We start from the raw sequence: 20,262 nt of genomic DNA on the forward strand, positions 1-20,262 counted from the left end.
ACCGGTAGGTGCTGGCAGACGTGCTGGGCCAACAGAAGTTGTTTAGCAGTTTCCAGGACTTCGCTTTCAAAGATCATCTCTCTGCCCCCAGAAAACAGTGCAAAATTTACGACTATCTACTCCCTTTCTTCACCTTCTCCTGGGAGAGAAACCCTGCAGGTTTTTGGTGGCCCAAAACTTATAAAAGATGCATTTCTTTTCTTTCCAGCAATCTCTCTCAGTGCAAACAGTTGGAAATCTTTTCTCCACTAAACTAAGGATCATTGCCCTTTTCTTTGAAAATGAGGCACAGGAAAATCTGAGTATCAGCAGCAGCTGAAGGAAAGGAAAAGAAAATTCTTGATACAGCCTCACTGTCAGGTAAAGGAGGATGCCTGGTGTTTGTTTTTGGATTCTCTCAAAATAAAAATGAGTCATTTCTTTTTGTCTCTCAGCCTTGCTCCAGGACTCCTGTGGGTGCGAACACGGGCTGCTTTTCCCTTAGTGCTCTCGCTATATAATTACACCCTGATTAGCATAGCAGGCCCTGACACCTTGGAGCTATCAGTGTGAATCAGCATTACTAAAAATACTAAGTCTCAATGTCCTGGCAGCCTTCATTTCTTAATCTCCTGGTGCAATTATTTCATTTAGTGACGTGAGGAAACCTGGGCTAGGTAGTTCATGAGAGATCTCGGCACAGCTCTTCAGCTTCGCATGTGATGTCTAAGCAGGGTGTTTGCATTTCCGCACCACGTCGGTCGCAGCTCTGCGCATACCCAACACGCCACACACTTCTAGCAAGACTGAGCAGGAACACGATTCTCAGCAAGCAGCAGCAGTCCAAACAAGTCCCACTGTGCAGTCTGCAGCACAATATAGGCCCTGGGCCTCTAAATAACCTGCACTTACACCCCCAGCAGTGCTCCGCACACCCAGCAGTGTACAGTTTAGTAAAAGACAACACACCAGTTCCAGTCTTGGCCTGAGCTGCTAAATCGATGCAACAGCACCAAACACGCTCGTCATTTTTGAGTGCTGATTTTAGGTTTGTTGCTCCCTGTCGTGTCACCTTGGCTCTGCCCAACAGGTCCTGCTGCGGCAGGAGATGCTGCAGCAAGGATGGAGCGGGGCTGGAGGCCGCTCTGCCCTGAAGCCCTGTGCCAGCCCGAGTAAAGGGACGTCCTTTTTTTTTTTTTTTAATCAAAATACTAGCAGCATTAATTAAAAATAGTTACTGATGGTATCACCCTAAATGGTTCCTTGCTTCTTATCTGGCCAGCTCGTACCTTGGATTCCAAGAATAAATCACAAAGACAGCAGATATCAAACATCAACACAGAAACAAGTTTAGCCTGGGAGAACAAATGAAGAAAAAGAAACAATATCTGCAGCATGGAGCTCCCTTTGGGAATGATTGCCCAGTGTCGCTGCTGCTCACAGACGCTCTTCGTACTTGCAAGCCACGAACAAGGCAGTTCGTGGCGCAGCTCTGTGGGCCCTGGGCTGCTCTGTGTTGGGGGAAGGTGTCCCGCGCAGGAGGACGTGAGGGTGGCCTGTGCTGCAGCCTATGCACGGCACAGAGCCCTGCAGCGGGAGCAGCCCTGCTGCACCCGCCCGCCACGGCAGGGCAGCCCAGCACGTGGCTGTCACCGCACGGCTGGTCCCGCATGAGGCCCCGCACAGCTGGCACCACACAGCTGGTCCCTCACAGCTGGCACCGCACTGCTGGCCCCGCATGGCCGGCACTGCACGGCTGGCCCTGCACAACTGGCACAGCGCAGCTGGCACCGCATGGCTGGCACCACGTGGCTGGCACTGCACTGCTGGTCCCTCATGGTTGGCCCCGCGTGGCTGACACGACATGCCTGATCCCTCATGGCTGGCACCACACAGCTGTCACCGCACTGCTGGCCCTGCACGGCTGGCACCACACAAGGTCCCTCACGGCTGGCAGCACACGGCTGGTCCCTCAAGGCTGGCATGGCAGGCACCACATGGCTGGCACCACACGAAGTCCCACATGGCTGGCCCTGCACTGCTGGCCCCACACGGCTGGCACCACGTGCCCTCACACCCGGGCTCCCTCCCAGGCTCCACTCCAGGGCTGGGCACAGCCTGCCCTCCCGGGCACCACGGGCAGGCGAGCGCTCCCCCTGCAGAGCCCCTGTCTCTTGTGTCAATGGGCACACTGAGAGCAAGAAGAAAGCCAACTTTGTTCCCTGAAATGTCAGAGCACTGCCCTTGCCCAGCGGCTTCCACCACCACCTACAGTTCCTGCACGTGATTCAGGGATCCGTCTGCAGTTCCATTTTCTGCAGCTCTTCCGACCATCACACCTTCTTCAGCCAAGATCCGAGGCAGCCTCGAGTGAGTCACAGCCATTCCCAGGCTGATTCATGCTCATACAGCAACTGAGGGCGTTCACGGCTGCCAGTGCAGCTGAGGAAGGAAGGAACCCCGGGCTCCCCCCATCACAACTGCACCCAGGTAACTTCAGAATTAGACAGCTATTAAACAGCTACATAAGCAGGTGAAGGAGGAAGCTGAAATTCATTTAGCATCAAATACTATGAAGAAAATGTTAATTTCTACTTAAAAGGGTAATAGCTGGGGCAAGCTCTAACACATTCCTCCAATGAGTGCTCCAGAACCTGCAGTTGTCTAACAGTTTTTAAGCACCAGAACAGACCTACTTTTCTGCTTCCAATTACTTCACCAATTATCTAGTGAAATTATCCCATGCAGGATAACGGAAACTGCCCCAAACTGGAAACAGGGAGGCAATTTCACCAGGGTTTGCATCACTTTCTCTACAAGGTATTTGTCTTTGCGTGGCGCTGCACCGCGCTGCTCTCCACTCTCCTGCTGTCTCGCGGCAGCAGGACTCCTCACGTTGGGGCTGCCTGGGATCCTGGGCACCAGCACTCGCTGCGTTTCCCAAGGAGAAGAGCTGGGCTGCGACAGTCCTGGGGGGTCCCACCGATGACAGCTCTGGTATTCGAGTCATCTCAGACTCAGTGGGATGTGGCGTCCCTTTCCAAGCACCAGGAACACGGCCTTCCCTCACTCAATAGCAGCTACATGAATTACTTCATCACCATGAGACCAACTTCAGTTATTTAATCAATTTTGCAACGTATTATATAAAAAGGAGCTCCCAGGAAACTTCCCTGCAGCACCTTCCTCAGTAGAAGGTATCAGCAGATGCAATCTCCAGTTAGGTGACAAAACCCATCCAGGAGGTATTTTGGTTACGTGGCGTCGGGCTGGAGAACAGCAGTGCATGAGTTCTTGCTCATGCAAGAACATCCTCTTCATCATGCGGCTGAGGAAGAGGATGGGTCTCGGCTTGCCAAGGCTGGCGATCAGTTCACCAGCTGCCCCGCACGACTTGCACATGCAGAGCTGGACGCTCAGGTTACGAATGGGGCTAACGTGGATGCTCTGCAGACCTACGTGCACCTGTGTGGGCCACGTGGACCCCGTAGGTCTCACCCACTGAATCACATGCACTCTGCACTGCATCAAGTTACAGCAGCAGGGAGGGAGCAGTAACTGATGGCTCACATGCACCACAGGGGTTGCCAGGGTGCTGAGGCCTATTTTTGCTCCTATTTTGTTGCAGGTGACAAAAAAACTCTCTGCAACTACAGGGGCAGTGAGAGCTCCTGAGCACTCTAACGCTTTCAGAGCCTGCTCGAACCTTGGGCACAAGCTGCTCCCACAGGAGGTGCCAGGAAACCTTCCTGGTCCCTGCTCATCAGCAGCCCAAAGCCTTGCTTTTTTTCCCTATTTGCAGCCTGAGCTATGCTTTCACATCGAGATAGAATCTGCTTTCCAAAAGCCAATCTTTTTCCACTGCACGCCATGAAGTGCTGGTTCAAACGCAAATTAAAACTGCAGGAAAAGTTCAGACAGAGGGGAAAGGGGATGCGATGGGGGAGATATAGATTTTCTCTCAATGCCATGGTGTTCTTTTTTATTAAACTATCTTCAGAAAATAAGGTATACTGGATGCTTCTGGTGGCTGTGGCTATCACAGTGTCAAGCTCATAGACTTCATGGTCTACCTTGAGATTTTTAGTAATTGAAAGCTGTCCACATACGTAAGAGCTTGCCAGAGAAGCGCAGGGAGCTGAGGGACACCCAGAGACTCCTCTCAGCAGAACCCTGTTTCACGTGCAGATGAAACACAGAGCATCTCCACAACACGAACCTCATTTGTGTGCTCCTGCTGTGGCTTTATACAACATTAACATATCACACACAATGACACACATAACCGGTAGAGAGAATGTCACTCGTGAGATGACACAGTCGTCGCCAGCGTCCAGCCTTTCTCTAATCACAGAGCAGGCTCCAGGAGCCACAGATGCTCGAGTCTGAAGAGACTGAAGCACCTTCAACCATTGGGGACACAAAATGTGCTGTCCTTGTGGAAGCTGGCAGAGTATCTAACAGACAGGATGAAAGAGCATGCGGAATTGCAAGAACTGGGAGATTTTGCACAGTGTCCAGCACAAACACGAGCTGTGTCAACAAGACCAGAGCACTGTGACTTCCTCTCCAGTGTCTTCCTCTAGAAATTGCTCTCCTTCGATGCTGCTGAGTTGCTTCACTGAGGTACCGATTTCCAAGCCTGGACGTGAGATGTGAAGGGCTGCTGATAAGACACTGCTGGGGTGAAGAGGCCCGGCCTGAGCATGCTGCTTTGCTGCCCTTCCCTCCGGCTGGGCCTACAGAGCGCTCCGGGAGTCACTTCCCATCCACACCCGGCTACCGCTGGCCAGCTAGAAACACGTGGCCAGCAAGCAGCTTCCTGCGCAGGGAGCGTGCCAGCCATTTTCATGTGTGCGCCAGTGACGGAGAAGCACAGAGACAAGACGGGAGACAGGATAAGAGCCAAAGAAACTCTCCTTCAGCGCTGCCATGGCGTTCGTTCCGCACAGACACGTGCTGCGCTCTAACGAGCAATCAGCTCATTAACAGCTCATTACTCACAGCCACGGAGGCGTGGATGGCCCCAGCCCCGGCAGCCTGTCCGTGCGTGGGCTCGGTGATCGCTGTTCCCACCGCAAACAAAGCCACAGTGTTTCAGCCTTCTCCGGGGCTGAGGAGCGTGTAGGCACCACAACGGCATCCTCAGGGATCGAGGTGCTCTGCGCCACGGTAGCGGGTAGGATGGAGCAGGTCTGCTCTGTTACCTTTCTCTGGTCTAATGGTGATCCGAAGTGCAAGGCACAGGTGATGACAAGAGGGCAGTGGGGTGGGGAGGGGGTGGTAGATAAAAAATGGACGGGAGAAGCGCTGAGACACACAGTCACCGGGACGGCAGACAGGGGCACACAACGACATGCTGACCTGCTGACGGTCGCCCAGTCCTGGGAGCCCTGCGCACCTCCGTTGCCACCACGCAGCTACCAGCAGTCCCCCGTCAGTGGAAGGCCAACAGGAACATCAGCACCACGTTGACGATGATGAGGAAGAGCAGGATGACAAAGACCACCACCCGCTGGGTCTCCGGGGTCATGTTGCAGCGCAGGAAGGCGTGAAGCGCGCTCCATTTGTGCCGGCTTCGCTCGGGGCCCTTTGCCATGGCTTCAGCCCCCAGGAAACAAAACAGATGGGCCAGCTCCTGAAGTGCTGGCTGCCTGGCCCAGGGCAGGGCCGGCGGGGCCGAGCCCGGGCACCACAGTCGCTCCGCAGCTCTCAGGAGCAGCCCCGGCGCTGCTACGGGGACATTGCGGCTCTCGCGTCCCACGCGTGCCCAAACGCCGCCGCCTTATCACAGGGTCACGGGCAGGGCCGTGAGGAGTGGGGCGCAGGGCTGCTCCAGGCTGCGCAGGGCTGCGCGTGGCCAGCGCGTCCCCGTCCCCACGGCGGGCGGCTTGCTCGGGCCGTTTCCAGGATACACGCGGGCCCTGGCAACGAGGCACGCGCGAGCCGAACCAAGCGGCGCCAGGCGCGGGGGAGTCCTGCGCAGTGGCTCCGCGCTGCATTAGCGGCGGCTCTGCTCAATCCTGGCCCCGCGCTGAGAGCGCAAAGCCCTCTCGGCTGGACCGGGCTCCGTGCAGCTACTTCTGCGCCAGCTGAAAGACGTGGCCCTTGCACCGCAATCCAGGGCAGCGGGTCCTTTTCGCCACTGCACTGTACCCTTGCATGCCGGCCTCTGGGGGCCAGATCACCTGAAGGACTTGGCCACCCATATCAGTGCCTCCATGCGACCGACCCAGCTCCCTGTGACTGGAGGGCCCCAGGCGGCCCCGCGGTGCCCTGAGCGCGTGTTCAGCTTTGCTGCGGCAGTGTGGAGGTCTCCGAGTAGCTCTGGGTGCACCCACAGATACCCGTCTCCTGCAGCGACCAGCGGGTCTGATGGGGAGCTGGGGGAAGTAGCACTCCTCCCCTAGAGGCCAGGGACTCAGAGCACCCGCTTTGCTCTCCTCCCACTAGCAGAGGGCGGCGCCGCCTGCATCCCATGACCCACGATACAAACACCGTCCTTGGACAGCGTGCTAGATGCTGGGGTGGGTAGCGCATGCAGCTGGCTGTGAGGAGGATGACTCTGCACCTCACCTAAGAGCTTCAGGAATGGAAAAAAATGTGTATATGTGTGTATATATATATGTATACATAACATATATACACACACAGAGGCATGATCCTAGGAGCAGGAGCCACAGCTCCCACCCTGAGCATCCTGACTGCAGGTCGCTGTGGGTAGCTCCCTGGGAGGTCCCTGGGAGATGAAGTGGCAGCAGCCAGATCATGCCGGGGTGGGAACACTCGGCTTGCACTCACTAATGAGATAACACAGATAAGACAACACATATATCTTTTTCCAAGAGTTAGCATATCAGTGTGTTTCTTGGACCTGAAGAGCTCCTAAATGGACACAGAGCAGCTGACAGACTTAGAAAGGAAAAAGGTTTAAGAGCTATGATCTGGTTGGAGACTTTTTCTCCATTTTGCTTTCTCCTAAATCGCGTTAGCCTCAGCAGGGCCTATGTCGAACCATTAAGGAATAAAGTAACTTCCTCTGTCTCATTATCCCTCTGTAACATTTGAGGTACCTGCCTTTTCCAGACATCATAAAACCAAGTCTCTATTTCAGTTCAGTGATTTCTGAACTCAAAAACTCTGCAAGAGTCTCCTTGTCTCCAGAGTAAATGTAGAATAAGGGGAATACCATGCAAGACGAGGGCTCTTGCTGTCCTACCATCCCAGGACCTAGCATGCCAATTCTCCAGTTTGTCTTTTAAAAACTCCCTCAAAGACCCAGGCTGGGTCCACTCAGTGCATAAAGATCCAACTGGTACTACAGTACTTACTCATGCAAGGCACCTGCCTGGAAAAGGGGCACCTGCACCTCGACGGAGCGGTGACCATACAGAACTGCCCTGGAGAGAGGTGTGTCTCTGGGAGCTAGAATCCTGGTTCCTTCCCCTAGGGGAGCTTCCGGCAGGTGATATGGGCTGCAGAGTTTTGAAAACCCCAGCAGTTGCAGAGCCCCCCGAGCCTGTGCTGAGCGAGGCCGGAGGTCAATCTAGGCTACAGCACGGAGCTGGGGCTATTCCAGGGGAGATTAAGGTCATGCCGCAGCAGTGGGCAGCAGGGGGAAGCAGGGTGGGTATCCCACAGCCGCTCCTCGCCCGGCCGTTCCTGGTGCGCAGAGCAGGCAGGGTGCAGGGCAGGAATGGGGCAAGAGGAGAAGCCGCTTTCTGACAGCCGTTTGTGTCTGTTTTGTCTCCAGACTGCCCTAAATTACACAAGATGCTCTACATGATCACAGGCAGCCCTGCCAAAGCTACCTCTGCCGATCAGCAGCACTTCCCATCTGGAGGAAAGCACTGGGGCCCACAGGCTGCTTCAAGTCCAGAGCTGACTCTTACCATCGCACCGCTCAGCTTCTGGGCGCACTGCAGGTCTTGTCTCGTTTTGGAGGCGTTTCATCAACAGATGAGCTTGGGCATAAGACAATGAACAGTATTTGGTGGGGGGATGTCTTTATGAGAGGCTAATCCTAGTGAGTGGGAAGCAAGATCCCACGTGCTCCCTTGAAATCTGCACAGCTACTGCCTCCTGCAGACACTTGGATACGTTGAGGAGAAACAGATAAACTGAGACCCACTGAGACTGGCAAGTGCCACACAAAACCAGGCAATTTTAAGACCCATGAAACTGTAATGCCTCTGTAATCTCCTGAAATCTTGGCAGCCTGCAAATAGTTTCAGTATTTGAAGGTGGAAAATTTGAATAAAAGGCATCTTAAAGGGGGAAGTAATCTCTTGCTTGGACCCTGAGATTTCTTGGAAGAAGGAGAGGTTCAGGGGAAAGCATGATAACAAGGTGAAAACTCATATGAAATCATGCAAACTAGCAAGGGAGAAATGCCTTTTCACCTGGCTTTGTTGCAGCTGAAACACTCTAAGCCAAAGCCTTTTACTTTCTTGATGTGCAGACTTCAGGCCACATGCCCTCCTGCGGCATACATGACGTGTTTACCACGCACTGCTCAGGGCATTACAACTTAAGGTTAAGCCACCCAGTCACCTCTGTGACCCCCCAGAGACTAAGCTGGCATGAGCAGGAAGCGGTGTGGACAAGCGCAGAAACCGCTGTGTGACGCTAGCTGTGACCCACCTCTTGCTTCACCCCTGCAGCCCATCTCCTTGCCCAGTCCCTACCGGAGGGCTGCGCACGGGCGAGTTATTTCCAGGGTACCCCACACTGCTGGCAGTGGGGGGCAGGCTCCAGCTCCTGCTGTGTGCTGCTAGATACTACATTTTTCTATTGCAGAAACAAAACCTCATTCTTACTCCTCACCGACCTGACACACTTCTGTGATAGGTGGCATCACTGACACAAAACAGGTGAAGGTTTTAACCTGTGGCTTGTAGTAGTGAGAGATTTAGCTTGCACAGTGATTGCTGAGGGTGCGTATTTCAAGTGAGTATTGTGCAACCTTCATTGCAATCTCATTTGAAATTGTAACAACTTACTCCGAGTCCCTCCTCTGAGAGCTATCCTTGTCAAGCTGGGGAGCAGCACTACACCACGGGAGTAACGTCACCAGCCTAATGTTAAATAAAACAGAAAGATACCCCTTTCTTCACTTTTAATCTAAATGATATTAATTATTTGCCCAGATATTTCTTGTTGTACTGTTCTGTGTGCAGCAAGTGGGTCCTAAGTATTTCAAGATTATTTTAGGTTTCATCCTTGCAAGTGCACAGACAAATCCACTTGTCTGCCATGCAAACAGAGTACTTTGGTATTGTAGCAGCTGAACTAGGAACTGGAAAGCATCTCTGCATAGATATGAAAAATTAATAACTGTAATAAACAGCACACGGCTTCAGCAGTGCAGGCAAATAAATAATATCCAGTGCACTGAGAAGGCTAAGAGCACGTGTTACAGTGCAGCCTCCTGGGGCAGCCAGCACAGCGAGGAGCAGCTATGACATCCGTCCTTTGCCTTTCTCAAAGGGACTGGTTTTAGAAGAGGTTGAAGAAGATGATGCTGTGCTTGAACTGAATGAATCTTTCCCTCCACTCGTCCTTGGTGCAAAGTTCAGCAGGCAATGTGACATGGTGGAGTGATGCCATCATGGCTCATATCTGCCTTGGGAATAAATGGGCAGAGCTCTGCATGAATCATGAGGACGCCACACTGAGCACAGATAGAAAATAAACTTCCCTTGTGTACTGCAAAGCTTTGCTCACCTAGAGGTAAATTAGTAGCATGTTGGAGTAAATCTCCCAGATTTTCTCTACTTAACAACGATGTGCTTGCTACAAGTACAAGACGTACGATCCAACTTCTCTTACAGCCGAGGCTGCCTCGATACTGCAGACACAAAGAAACTGCTCTCAGAACTGCTAAAGGAAAAAAAAAACACGGTTATGGGCTAATGTAGCAACAGCCTCTCTCCAGTTACAGTAAAAGGTAACAAAAACAAGAGAAGAAATGCTAGAATCCAGAGTGCTCTTGTAGCTCTCACGTGTGCTCTCTGCAGTGCCTGGATTAGGGTCACCTAACACACAACACATGCTTCTCCCCAGCAGCCCAGCCTCATCCTCTGCAGAGGATCAAAACACCGACAAAACAGGATCAATATTGTGGCCGTTTGCACTTTTCAATGCAGTTTTACACATTGTGCAAACCCAGCACTAAATACAAATAGGAATTTCTCCACAAACTGTGCTATGACTTTCCCAAGCAGAGCGTCCCCGATAATGCTGCTCTCCCTATTCACACTGGTGAAGCAGTGCCACCAATACGCACCCTGTCCATCCCCAGCACCCTCCTCAGTGGCTGCTCAGACACGGCACACACAGAGCTTTGGAGGAAGGGAGCACGTCCAGCACAGGCAGAAACCTTCCACAGCTCAACAACCAAACTAATATAATTTCACTTGGTCATGTTTCCTTTAATTTTTTTTTTTTAAATGAAAGTGCCAAACTACTGTCTTTTTCATAAAATGGAGCTATTTGAGTTTCTTTGGGATGAAGTTGCTATTCTTAATAATATTTTTTAAATAGGAGATGTGCTCTTGCTACAGTGCTAGCATTCAAGAGATCAATTATCCATGGAAAGAAAATTGGTCCAAGAGTTTCTTAGTCCAAAAGACAAGGCCGAAGAAGCCATGTAGATGGGGCATCCCCGACAATAACAGAATCAGAGATGGGCCATACCCTACGAGAAGAGCATAGTAACCAGTCCTGCACTTTGAGACTCTGCTGCACCCAGGAAAAGCTTCAGAGCAATCCTAAAGGAAATTTTATGCTCATCATCAACAACAAAACTGCTGAGCACATTGGAAGCATCTGGGAATCACTGCCGTGGCCTAGAGCTCTGGCGTTGGTAGAAGCGTGTTCAGCTGAAGGTAGAAAGTTCTCTTTCAGTGATGAATGCTAAATCACAGGCAAATGTAGAGGATGGGAGTGGCCTGGGACGTGAAAGGAAGCGTTTTGTGATGGATGCAGGGGAGCAGGGCTACAACCGCAGAGAAGTAAAACAGGTTGGCACAGTCCATGCAATGGTCTACCTGGATGGAAAATGGATGGAAAAGTTGTAGGACCTGGCACAGGTGAGCTCAGTGGAAATAGCAATGGAGCCTGTGAAAACAGAGTGTGGAGGTGAGAGGAAGGCAGTGAATAGCGGTGTGATGCAAGGGGCAGAATGAATGTGGTAACTTACAGGGAGGGGAAGATGGATAAGACAGCTGAGAAACTCTGAAACCTAACACTTTTAAGGAGTTCTTCAAAGAGGTGGCTGGGGACAGGGAAAACTGGCAAGCTTTGTTTTTGGGGAACTTCTAGCTTACTAAACTCCTTCCTTTCTGACCACACAATATTTTCAAGCAAGCCATGCAGTTCTTGGCTGCCTGGCATGTTCTATTGCCCCCATGTATTATAAAATGTGAGCAGAGGGTTCATTTATCGGTCTTAAAAAATGCATTCCATTGCAGTGCAGCGTTAAGGCACTGCCACACCACACTGCTCTGACTGCTCACTTCTTACCGAAATTACAAGCCCTGCCCTTCTGTTTTGGATGGGGAAATAAGGCAAACTGCTTGCAAACAACTGTACTCTATAAAGATCTTCCAAGTTGGCACCTAATAATGTTTATTTTACAATCCTTCTTAATTGTCTTCTGATGGAATTAAAAGAGCTGAGGGATGAGGGTGGGAAGGACACAAACTCCAAGGAGTACGAGAATGTGAAATACTGCGAGACTAAAGACATACATGAACTGTGTATAAGAAACAGGCTACGCATTTTATGAAGGAAACCATACACAGCAAAAACGCTAAGGGAAATTTTTACAAGGATAATGAAGTGGCTGAGTGTCCTCCTAAGCCAGCTGTTCCTGATGCCTCTGTTCTAGCCAGCAAGCCGTGGAAGAGGCGGCAGAACAACATACATAAAACGCAACGACGAAGCGCAAGTCCTGGCGGGCCGTTCTCCAAGAGCCTGCCATGTTGCCCAAGGGGTTAACAGGAGAAGGGTAACTCAGAAGCAAACTTGCTTAGTTGCTTTCAAACTAATGAACAAGGCAAGCAGTGGAAATCAGTGCTCCTAACTCTGCTGCTTGACAGTAAACCAACAAGCTGCTCCCTCTGTTTTATCACCGATGCGTCAATTAGTGACAGAGAAAGGTGAAGCAGCAGGACGGTCAGTTCACAGAGCTCAAGCAATAGCTTGACACAAAAACTCGCGATGGCAAGAAGACAGATTAAATAGAGACAGGATTCTCTAAAGAGAGTAAAGAAAAAGCTAACAGAAAGTAGAATGAAAAAAAAAGGTAACAAAAAAACACATTTTCCCCAGTTCTTTGCTACAGGCAGATGTGTGCCCCCAAAACGAAACCTCAAGAAGGAAGCTGGACCCGAGGCTCAGCTGCTGTGAGGCAGCCCGGCGCACTCCAGCCCAGACGGCCCTTCCCAAGGGCAGTCCCAAGCGCAGCCCCGCACTGCTCCCGCCCCGCGCTGCTCCCGCTCCGTGCGCGGGGCTGTGTGGAGGCTGCTCAGGGCATAGGGTGCAGGGTCCTGCGCGCGGAGCGGGAGCAGCGCAGGGTGGCCAGGCGGGGCTGCTCCCGCTCCCTGCGCGGGGCTGTGTGGAGGCCGCCTGGCCGCCCCGTGCTGCTCGGACCGGGGCAGCCGTGTGTGCTGGCCCACCACACGCGTGGGCGCACCAGGGTTACTGCAAGTAACATTTCCCCTTTCTGCTGCCATCAGCGGGCACATGAGTGACCTGCACGAGACCCAAGGCACCCTTGGGGCACCCAGCCCGGAGCGCCTGGAGTGAGGAGGAGCCTCCATAGCCACAAGAAAGTGTGGGGTTGGCACTTCAGGAACATGGTTGCTCACTGGTCACCGATAACTCTTCCCTCAACAGCTCCCACAGTTTTGCAGCTTCCATCCACACAATACAATAAGCAAGGAACATGCTACTGCCTTGAGTGCATTAAAGCAGCGATGAATTTTCTGCCCCTGCTTCCCGCCCCCAGCGATGGAGGCCTGTCCCCAATTTACCCCATGAGCGCAGGGCCAGGGCCTTCAGTCATGGGACAGGGCTGAGGGGGAATGTGAAGAATACATGAATCTTTCAAGAGATTAACAGTGCTCTCTGAGGGGCCATGGGACTTGGGAGTTCCACTTTTCCACCACACGGTTCAAAAATGTTCTGGAGATTAGGAGAAAAACTTTGCAAAGAGGAATTCCTTCAAGTCAGGATTTGGAGAGGGGAGAACAAATCCAAGAAACCTTCTGATATCAAAGCCATGCTGAAAGAAACCCGAGGCAGAAAGTATGGTATAAAACCACTTTGTACCAGATACATTCACTCCTCTCTCTCCACGGCAACACCTAAACCTGGAATAACCTGTATACTACCCCACATTTAGCATTCCTACTTGGTCAGACTCCTCCTTTATCCCTCTTGCTGAGCTCCAACATCCATTCTGTTATTGTGCTCTTATCCATTGCAGGTGTTTCTTGAACTAACAAACTAGGAGAGACAAATCCCAAATTATTTTTTTAAAACTATTTTTTAGTGAGGCTCCCCAAGGACAGGGGCACGTTCAGTCTCCGAGAGCAGCTCTCCTCTACATGGATGCTGAAAGGAGTCGTCTCCACCAGCTCACGCGGCAGCTCCAGCCGCTGCGGCGCGGCCACGGAGCCCGCTTCTGTGGGATGCAGGGAGCTGCTTGCAGCCCTCATCATAGAGACAATTACCCCTTCCCCAAACTCCTGTTAGCAGCAGTAGTCACATTACGCTTTAGGAGGTGGCAAGGAACAGTCAGGGCTGCATAGCTCTGCGGATATACTGGATAACATACAGGCAGACTGGGGTGCTTTGGCAGAAAGAACTTCAGGAATTAAAATACTGTTGTATTTTTTTGTCCAAAGGGAATTTGTGTGTGTGTGTGTGTGTGTGTGGAGCCAAGCCTCTCTTTACACCCTAGGAGGTAGGAACACATTTAATGCTAGCAAACAACAGATGTTATTAAGTCTCCTAACACTCACAACTATCATTATCAAAAGCTGTTACAGTTTTTACAATTTAACAGCAGACAGGGCTGATGTAGAAGCTCCAAAGTCATCATGCAGTTTGCAGTATTTCCTTTGAGTGATACTTCAGGTCTGTTTTACAGCCACAGATCAAAGCTGGGCAGTGCTTTATATTCTTCAAACAAGCCATGTGTGTCAGAAGACACACAAAGTGGCAATACACACACATATATATTAGAAACACTTCTATTAGGACAGTCTTTGCATAGGTTCCTGCCTTAGCTACACACACAGGCCTGCTAAGGCTGCAACCTACCCAGTGTTTCCTGCCTTTCCAGAAAAGCCCCAAATCCACCTGCAAACTGCTCCTTCCTCAGATAAGGATAACCCAGAGTCAGTACCAAGTGAGCTCCACTGGACTTCTCTCACTGTCTCCTCATCTCCAGAAGGAGGAAGCAGCGACTGGAGAGGACTGTGCTGATGAGGGCAACACCAGAGCGGCCCTGAGCAGCCAGGACTGCCTGTGGCAGCAAGCAGAGACGCTCTGATGGTCCTTGGGACCGCTTCCCTCCTCGCTCCGATGGCTGGTGAGATACATGGAGGCAAGGATCCAAGTCACTAGTATGCTTCATAACTGCTGTGGAATATTTGAATATACTGATGAGCTTTAAATCTGTTTCAGGAAATAAAAAAAGCCTTCTGAAACAGCATTAGGAATTTACAGCGCTGAGAATGGTACACACTGAGCCCATGGGGCACGCAAAGATGTTACAGTTCTGAGGGCACACTGTAAATATTCACACGAGTCATACACAGAGTAATGCAGATACTTAGAGACCAAAACTCAGATCCTGTAAAGATTTATATTCATGAGGGTAAACACTATTTCTTGTCCTTGCCAGCAGCAAGCTTTACACAGTTTTTCACAAACAAATTGCAGTTGCTGTTTCTGGACCACAGTTGTCAATTTTTGGTTGCAGAAATATGCAAAATGGGGAATTAAGTCCTTGGGGGAGGAGGGGCTTGTTAATTGGTTTCTATTTGCTTTGGCATCAGTTGCAAGAGCAACATACCCACATTAAGACATAAAAGGGGCAGTAAATCACCTCTCCCAGATTACACATGAATGTTGTATACTGCTTCCACACGATCAATATTCTAATTATGTTTTCTGTCTGGAAGCTTGTTATGACCTATTTTGTACACCTATTTTGTACGCCTTAAAAATGGATTGATAACATTTGGCTGCAAAATATCATGCAAAATGCAAATAATGATATATTTTAAAACCCTTTTATTTCAAAATTCTTCCTCAAACAGTGCTCAAGAGACTTCCATTCATCACAATGCAGACAGATAATGTGAAAATGCTGTGGATGTTACTCACGGTTGACAAAGTTAAAATATTCCAATTTTATCTGCACTACCTATGTTTTTTTTATATATATTTTAGCACTTTTTTAATGGAATCCGTTACAATTCACGTGTCTTATTTGCTGAAAATTGAACGTAGCTTGCGTGAACATTGGGTGAGCAGAGTTTAGCATAAGAATAACGCTTTAGTGACTCAACAACAGCATCTACACAGGGCTTGGCCAAGAAAGGACTGTCAGAATGTTTGCCACCTTTAGTAAATGGGACATGTGGGTTTTTTTTGCACCACTTCCGTGAACATTTTTCCTGTATGAATTATTCTGTAAAATCAGAAACATGTATATTGGACTAATTAGCTTGACTGCATCCTGTCAAAGAGCACTGCTAAACACAAACGTTTGTAGCATATTACAGTACAGTATTGTCATTTTAAACAGAAGGCAATTTGTTACCTGCAGCAGATGAAACCCTTGCCTGCTGAAGTAAGAGAGTCCTGCATATCAGGAACAAGATTTCCACATGCTGAACTTATTAATAGAGCCACAAGTTAATAAAGAAAAAAGATAGGTAGTCCTGCCATTTGTTAGAAAAGGTCACTTCCAAAGAAGTAATGCTTTGTTTTCATGTGATGAGGACAACACTGTTTACCTAGAAGATTATCTAGAAGAGTCTAAATGCTCCACACGTACTGAATTGCTACAGTATTACTCAGAGCTACGCTCTCAACCTCAGTCTACATGCACCACCATTTCTTCTAGCTTGCATGTATCTGTCCCAATAAGTAATATTTTCATATTGGAAGGACTCAACCACAAGGCATTTGCAGTATAGATTTTCTCTTGCTACATTTTACCTAATTATACTGTGGAAGGAAAATGATACAAGGAGGGGGTCTGTTATCCAGAACAACCACAAAAAACCCCATGCCAAATACAGTCCAAACACAAAAATCTCTTTTCCTCAAGCATCTAGAATGTATTTGAAAGAATGTCAAACAGATGCCCCACAAAAATTACTTCCCTGCCTCTTTTCTCATCCCAAGCTCTTATTATTACTTTTTGATTGATTTTTCTTGGCTCTTACATATTTTCATGCTGATCTTCCTAGGTGGGCTCTATAAAACCTTCCCGGCCTTCTTTTATAGTGCTCGTATTTTTGCCAGTAAATTATTCTGGTTTTATGAAAGTTTTTTTTTTATTAGTATTATTCCATAGCTATTTTCTCTTGATCCAAAATGAAATATTTTTTTTAATGCAACATTTGGTCTGCCAACTGCTTTGAAAATGTATTTCAACCTTCTTTGTTTATCTAAAAGCTTTTTCTTTCAAGAAGGCTAGGAATAACACAGTTACCATAGTTTCCTTACCCGTACCAGTAAAATGCAAGTGGGAAAGCAATAAAGCAAGAACAAGACCACTCACAAAATCTGACTAGATGATTGCACCTTCACTTACATTCCTCCTAGGACTACTACTGAAAAAGCTTAAGACTAATTATAACTCAGATTTTGGTCCATCAGTGAAGCTCCTAATAAGGCTGATTCACAGCCATTTGAGATATTTTGACTCAAAAGCTTAAGATATTTACATTTAAAATCTCTACCTCAGCAATATTTCACGGTACTGTTGTTGCAGGAAGAGATTGTGTAGGGAAAGCACTTTGCTAATGCTCAGTGAAGCTAAGTGATGGGTTAATTATCCCTAGGAACCACCTGACAAAGTAAACAGCCTATGGCCTGTTGATGCAATTCTGTTGGCCCTGAATACTCAGGCATCTATGAAATAGGGCAAAAATCATCTTTTTGATTCAAGTCAGCCAGGCAAGTCCAGATATGGATGAAAGACAATATCTACTAATTTCACCCGTTTTGGACACATCATTTGCTTTCTTGATTAAAAGTTACATAATGGAATTTTACTTACATAAAATGAATTGTTAAGAAAAAAGAGTCCTCAATAATAAATAATGATGACAGAGAACAAACACAACATGTACGCAGCTGAAGGCTCATGCACTTTGTCCTTAGCAGTGTGGTCCTGGCCCTCTCTTATGGCTCTAAACAAAAAAGCATGAGGAAAATGGCCAGCAGTACCTCATTGATGGCAAGCTGCTCCCCGCCGCCGCCAGGGTGACCGTAGCGGTGGTTGCCGCTCCGGAAATCCTCATACAGGTCCTCCTCGCTCCCAGCGTCGTCTGCCAGAGCCGTCTTATCCAGCGCCCCATCAGCGATCACTGCAACAGCAACAACAGTCCAGTTGGGAAAGACTGCAAAAGCCTCTCCGTCACGAGAGCTCAGTGGCGCGAGGGACTTGCAATGCAGGACACGGAGAAAACTATAGAAGCGACCTGAGAAAACTGCAGAGGCAACATTCTTCAGAGTTTTTTGTTTGCTTGCTATTTGTTACCATAAATGATTGCATCTTTTTCTAGAAAGGGAATTTTGATTGAAAAGAAAAAATAACAACTGCAAAGAAAAGATCAGGTAAGAATGGGAAAATAGACTCTGGCAAAAGGCACAGGGCAGGGAAAACACGGGGAGGATTTTGTCATAGCACTGCCATGTTGACAGGAAACGCAGCAATGGAACAACTCGTGCCACCAATTTAAATCCCGGGGATTATGAGATGCCAAAATGCCATGAGACCAGGGAAGCCTTCAGCTTGTGTTAAAGACATTGCCTGCCTCTTTTTCCACACATTTCACATATTATTTCATTTAAGAGCCCATTTTGTTGCCTGCAAGGGTGTTTGCAGCAGAAGTCTCCATTATTGCCACAGGAGGGCCGTTCTGCCCAGCACAGAACCGAACGTGCTGCAGATCACCAGGGTCTAGCAGCCTAGAGCTAGAGCAAGCACTCCAAGTCACAGCATAAGCCTGAGAGAAATTAAAAGCAGCATTTATACTCCTTGCATGGGAGAAAATGGCACTTCATAGGCAGGAAGCTTTTCCTAAGGTCTCCTCATAGTAGTAGCCAATACATTTCTGTGGCATGGTCACCAACCATTCATTCTTCCCATACTTTTATATGCTACTGAGCATAAACTTCCAGTTTGCAAAATCTGTGAAAAATGCTAATGACTAAAGAAAACATTAACTGACACATTTATTGAGATCAGTAACTGCTAAGACAACAGTTTCCATGACAAGGAGGTGGACTTCACAGAAGATAGATGTGCATGAAATGAAAGGCACTAACGTGATGGATATGAGCAGGGTGCCAGAAGCAGCAGCAGAGCTTGTTGGCTGAAAGCAACGTCCTCAACATGGCTGCAGCACTAAAACCGAGTGAACATACAGTCTTTTTGTCCAAAAAAAAAAAAAAAAAAAAAAAAGGGCACAGTTGGACATGGTATCATGTTCATAATCAACTGTGGAATGGGTGAAATAAAAGCTTGATATTGCACAGCATGATGGGCAGAGTGTTGGCCACAGCCTGGGGATGCCCACGTCCACTCCTGAGCCCTCATTTTATTCTTGAGCACAAGTGCTCAAGTGAACCTAATCTTACCTGTACACCAAGTGAAAGCGTGCAGAGGCTTTGCTAGGTATTACCTAAAAACAAAGCTCCCTAATGATGCAGAATGAAGTCCCCTCAGGGCCCTATACTGCAGGACCTGCAGTGACAGGCAGTATTAATGGCAGGTCAGGACATGAGGTGAACACAAGCTTCTGAAAGCAGAATTTTCAGTGGAAGTGTGTGAGTGCCCAGGTAGCCAACACCAAGTGACATTCGAGCACAACTCAAGTATCTCCATAGCTTTGTCATGACACATCAGGTCATTATAAAGGAGAAGTTCTCTACCGAATACATGCCAGTAATACACATCGTGTAAATTATAGTTCTGAAGCTAAGAAAGGCTATATGTAAAAGTCAAAAAAAAAAGTTATATGTAAAAGTGAAAAATAGCTGGTGTGCCGCCAATATTATCATTTTATTCAGAGCTACCATGGTCTGCATAGAAATGCTTTTAAAGGAGCATTAAAACATCACTTTTTTGCTCATATACAGTCTGAAAAACAACTGTTTGTTATTAATGAACAACTTTCAATGCAACAGCAAAAACAAATCAGAAATTATTTCCAAGAATATAAATGTTCTTTGAGCCGGAACTAGACAGTTGCTTAATATAAAACCTTCTTTGAACTCCTTTGATCATGTTGCTTTTTTTTATATGATGCAGAACTTCAGTACTTTTGTCTTATGCATCTTTTTATGCTATTTCATTATTAAAGTAATTTTCAGCTTGGAAATGCTCAGTGACAGTCTCACAGCTTTTGTGCCCCCTGCATTCCGCCAGTTATTTTGGTCTGTGCTTAGATGAAAAAGCACAAACTCCAGGGACATATTTACCTATATTACTTAAAATGCTCTATACTTCTGCTAAGTGCCCTGAAAGCTGTGTTTGCTTTCACTAGAGACTTGTTCTTCTTCTCTGATCTTACCAAGCTCATCAATTTTTCTGCAATCACAAGAACTGCTGCTGCGTCTTGGATTAGTTTTCCCAGCTTAGAATACAAGCAAGCAAACAAACAAACAAAACAAAACAAAACTGGAATGAGTATCATCACGGATATATTTCACCAAAAATGCTATCTGTAATCATGTTGAAGTTCTCAATCCTGAGGAAGTATGGGCCAACATAGCTTTATTCCCAGTTTTCCCCAAGATCACTAGTGTTTCAAGGAAAAGGAAAGCTAAAGAAACCTAAGAAGTTGCTCAGAAGCAGCTAACAGGAGAGCCATGATTACAGAGAAATAAAACAGGAGGCTGAGCTGGTGACCCAATGCACTAGAAAACCATCAAGGAAGCAGCAGAATGAAGGCTTTTAATGTAGGTAATGACTCAACATGCACAGCACAAACTAGGTCAAGTAGAAAAGAAGCAAGTGCT

The 20,262-nt window shown here is 48.3% G+C and overlaps 1 protein-coding gene across 3 annotated transcripts in view; it reads right to left on the reverse strand.

Moving 5' to 3' along the window:
- The window catches only part of ARHGEF4 (Rho guanine nucleotide exchange factor 4), a 91,736-nt gene that overhangs the window by 17,137 nt on the left and 54,337 nt on the right, over nt 1-20,262 (reverse strand). For 2 of the 3 annotated variants that reach the window (XM_010218667.2, XM_088538086.1), the window contains exon 2: nt 17,464-17,603. Coding sequence is in view for 1 of the 3 variants with exons in the window: in XM_088538086.1 (XP_088394212.1) it covers nt 17,464-17,603 (140 nt within the window). In the remaining 2 variants the exon portion in view is untranslated. Of the gene's footprint in view, nt 1-5,343; nt 5,612-17,463; nt 17,604-20,262 lie in introns of those variants that run through there. The other variant, XM_088538088.1, reaches the window with a different exon arrangement.

Source organism: Tinamus guttatus, unplaced genomic scaffold (assembly GCF_059628265.1).
Source record: "Tinamus guttatus ecotype Peru unplaced genomic scaffold, ASM5962826v1 Tinamus_guttatus_pri_ptg000927l, whole genome shotgun sequence".
NCBI lineage: Eukaryota > Metazoa > Chordata > Aves > Tinamiformes > Tinamidae > Tinamus > Tinamus guttatus.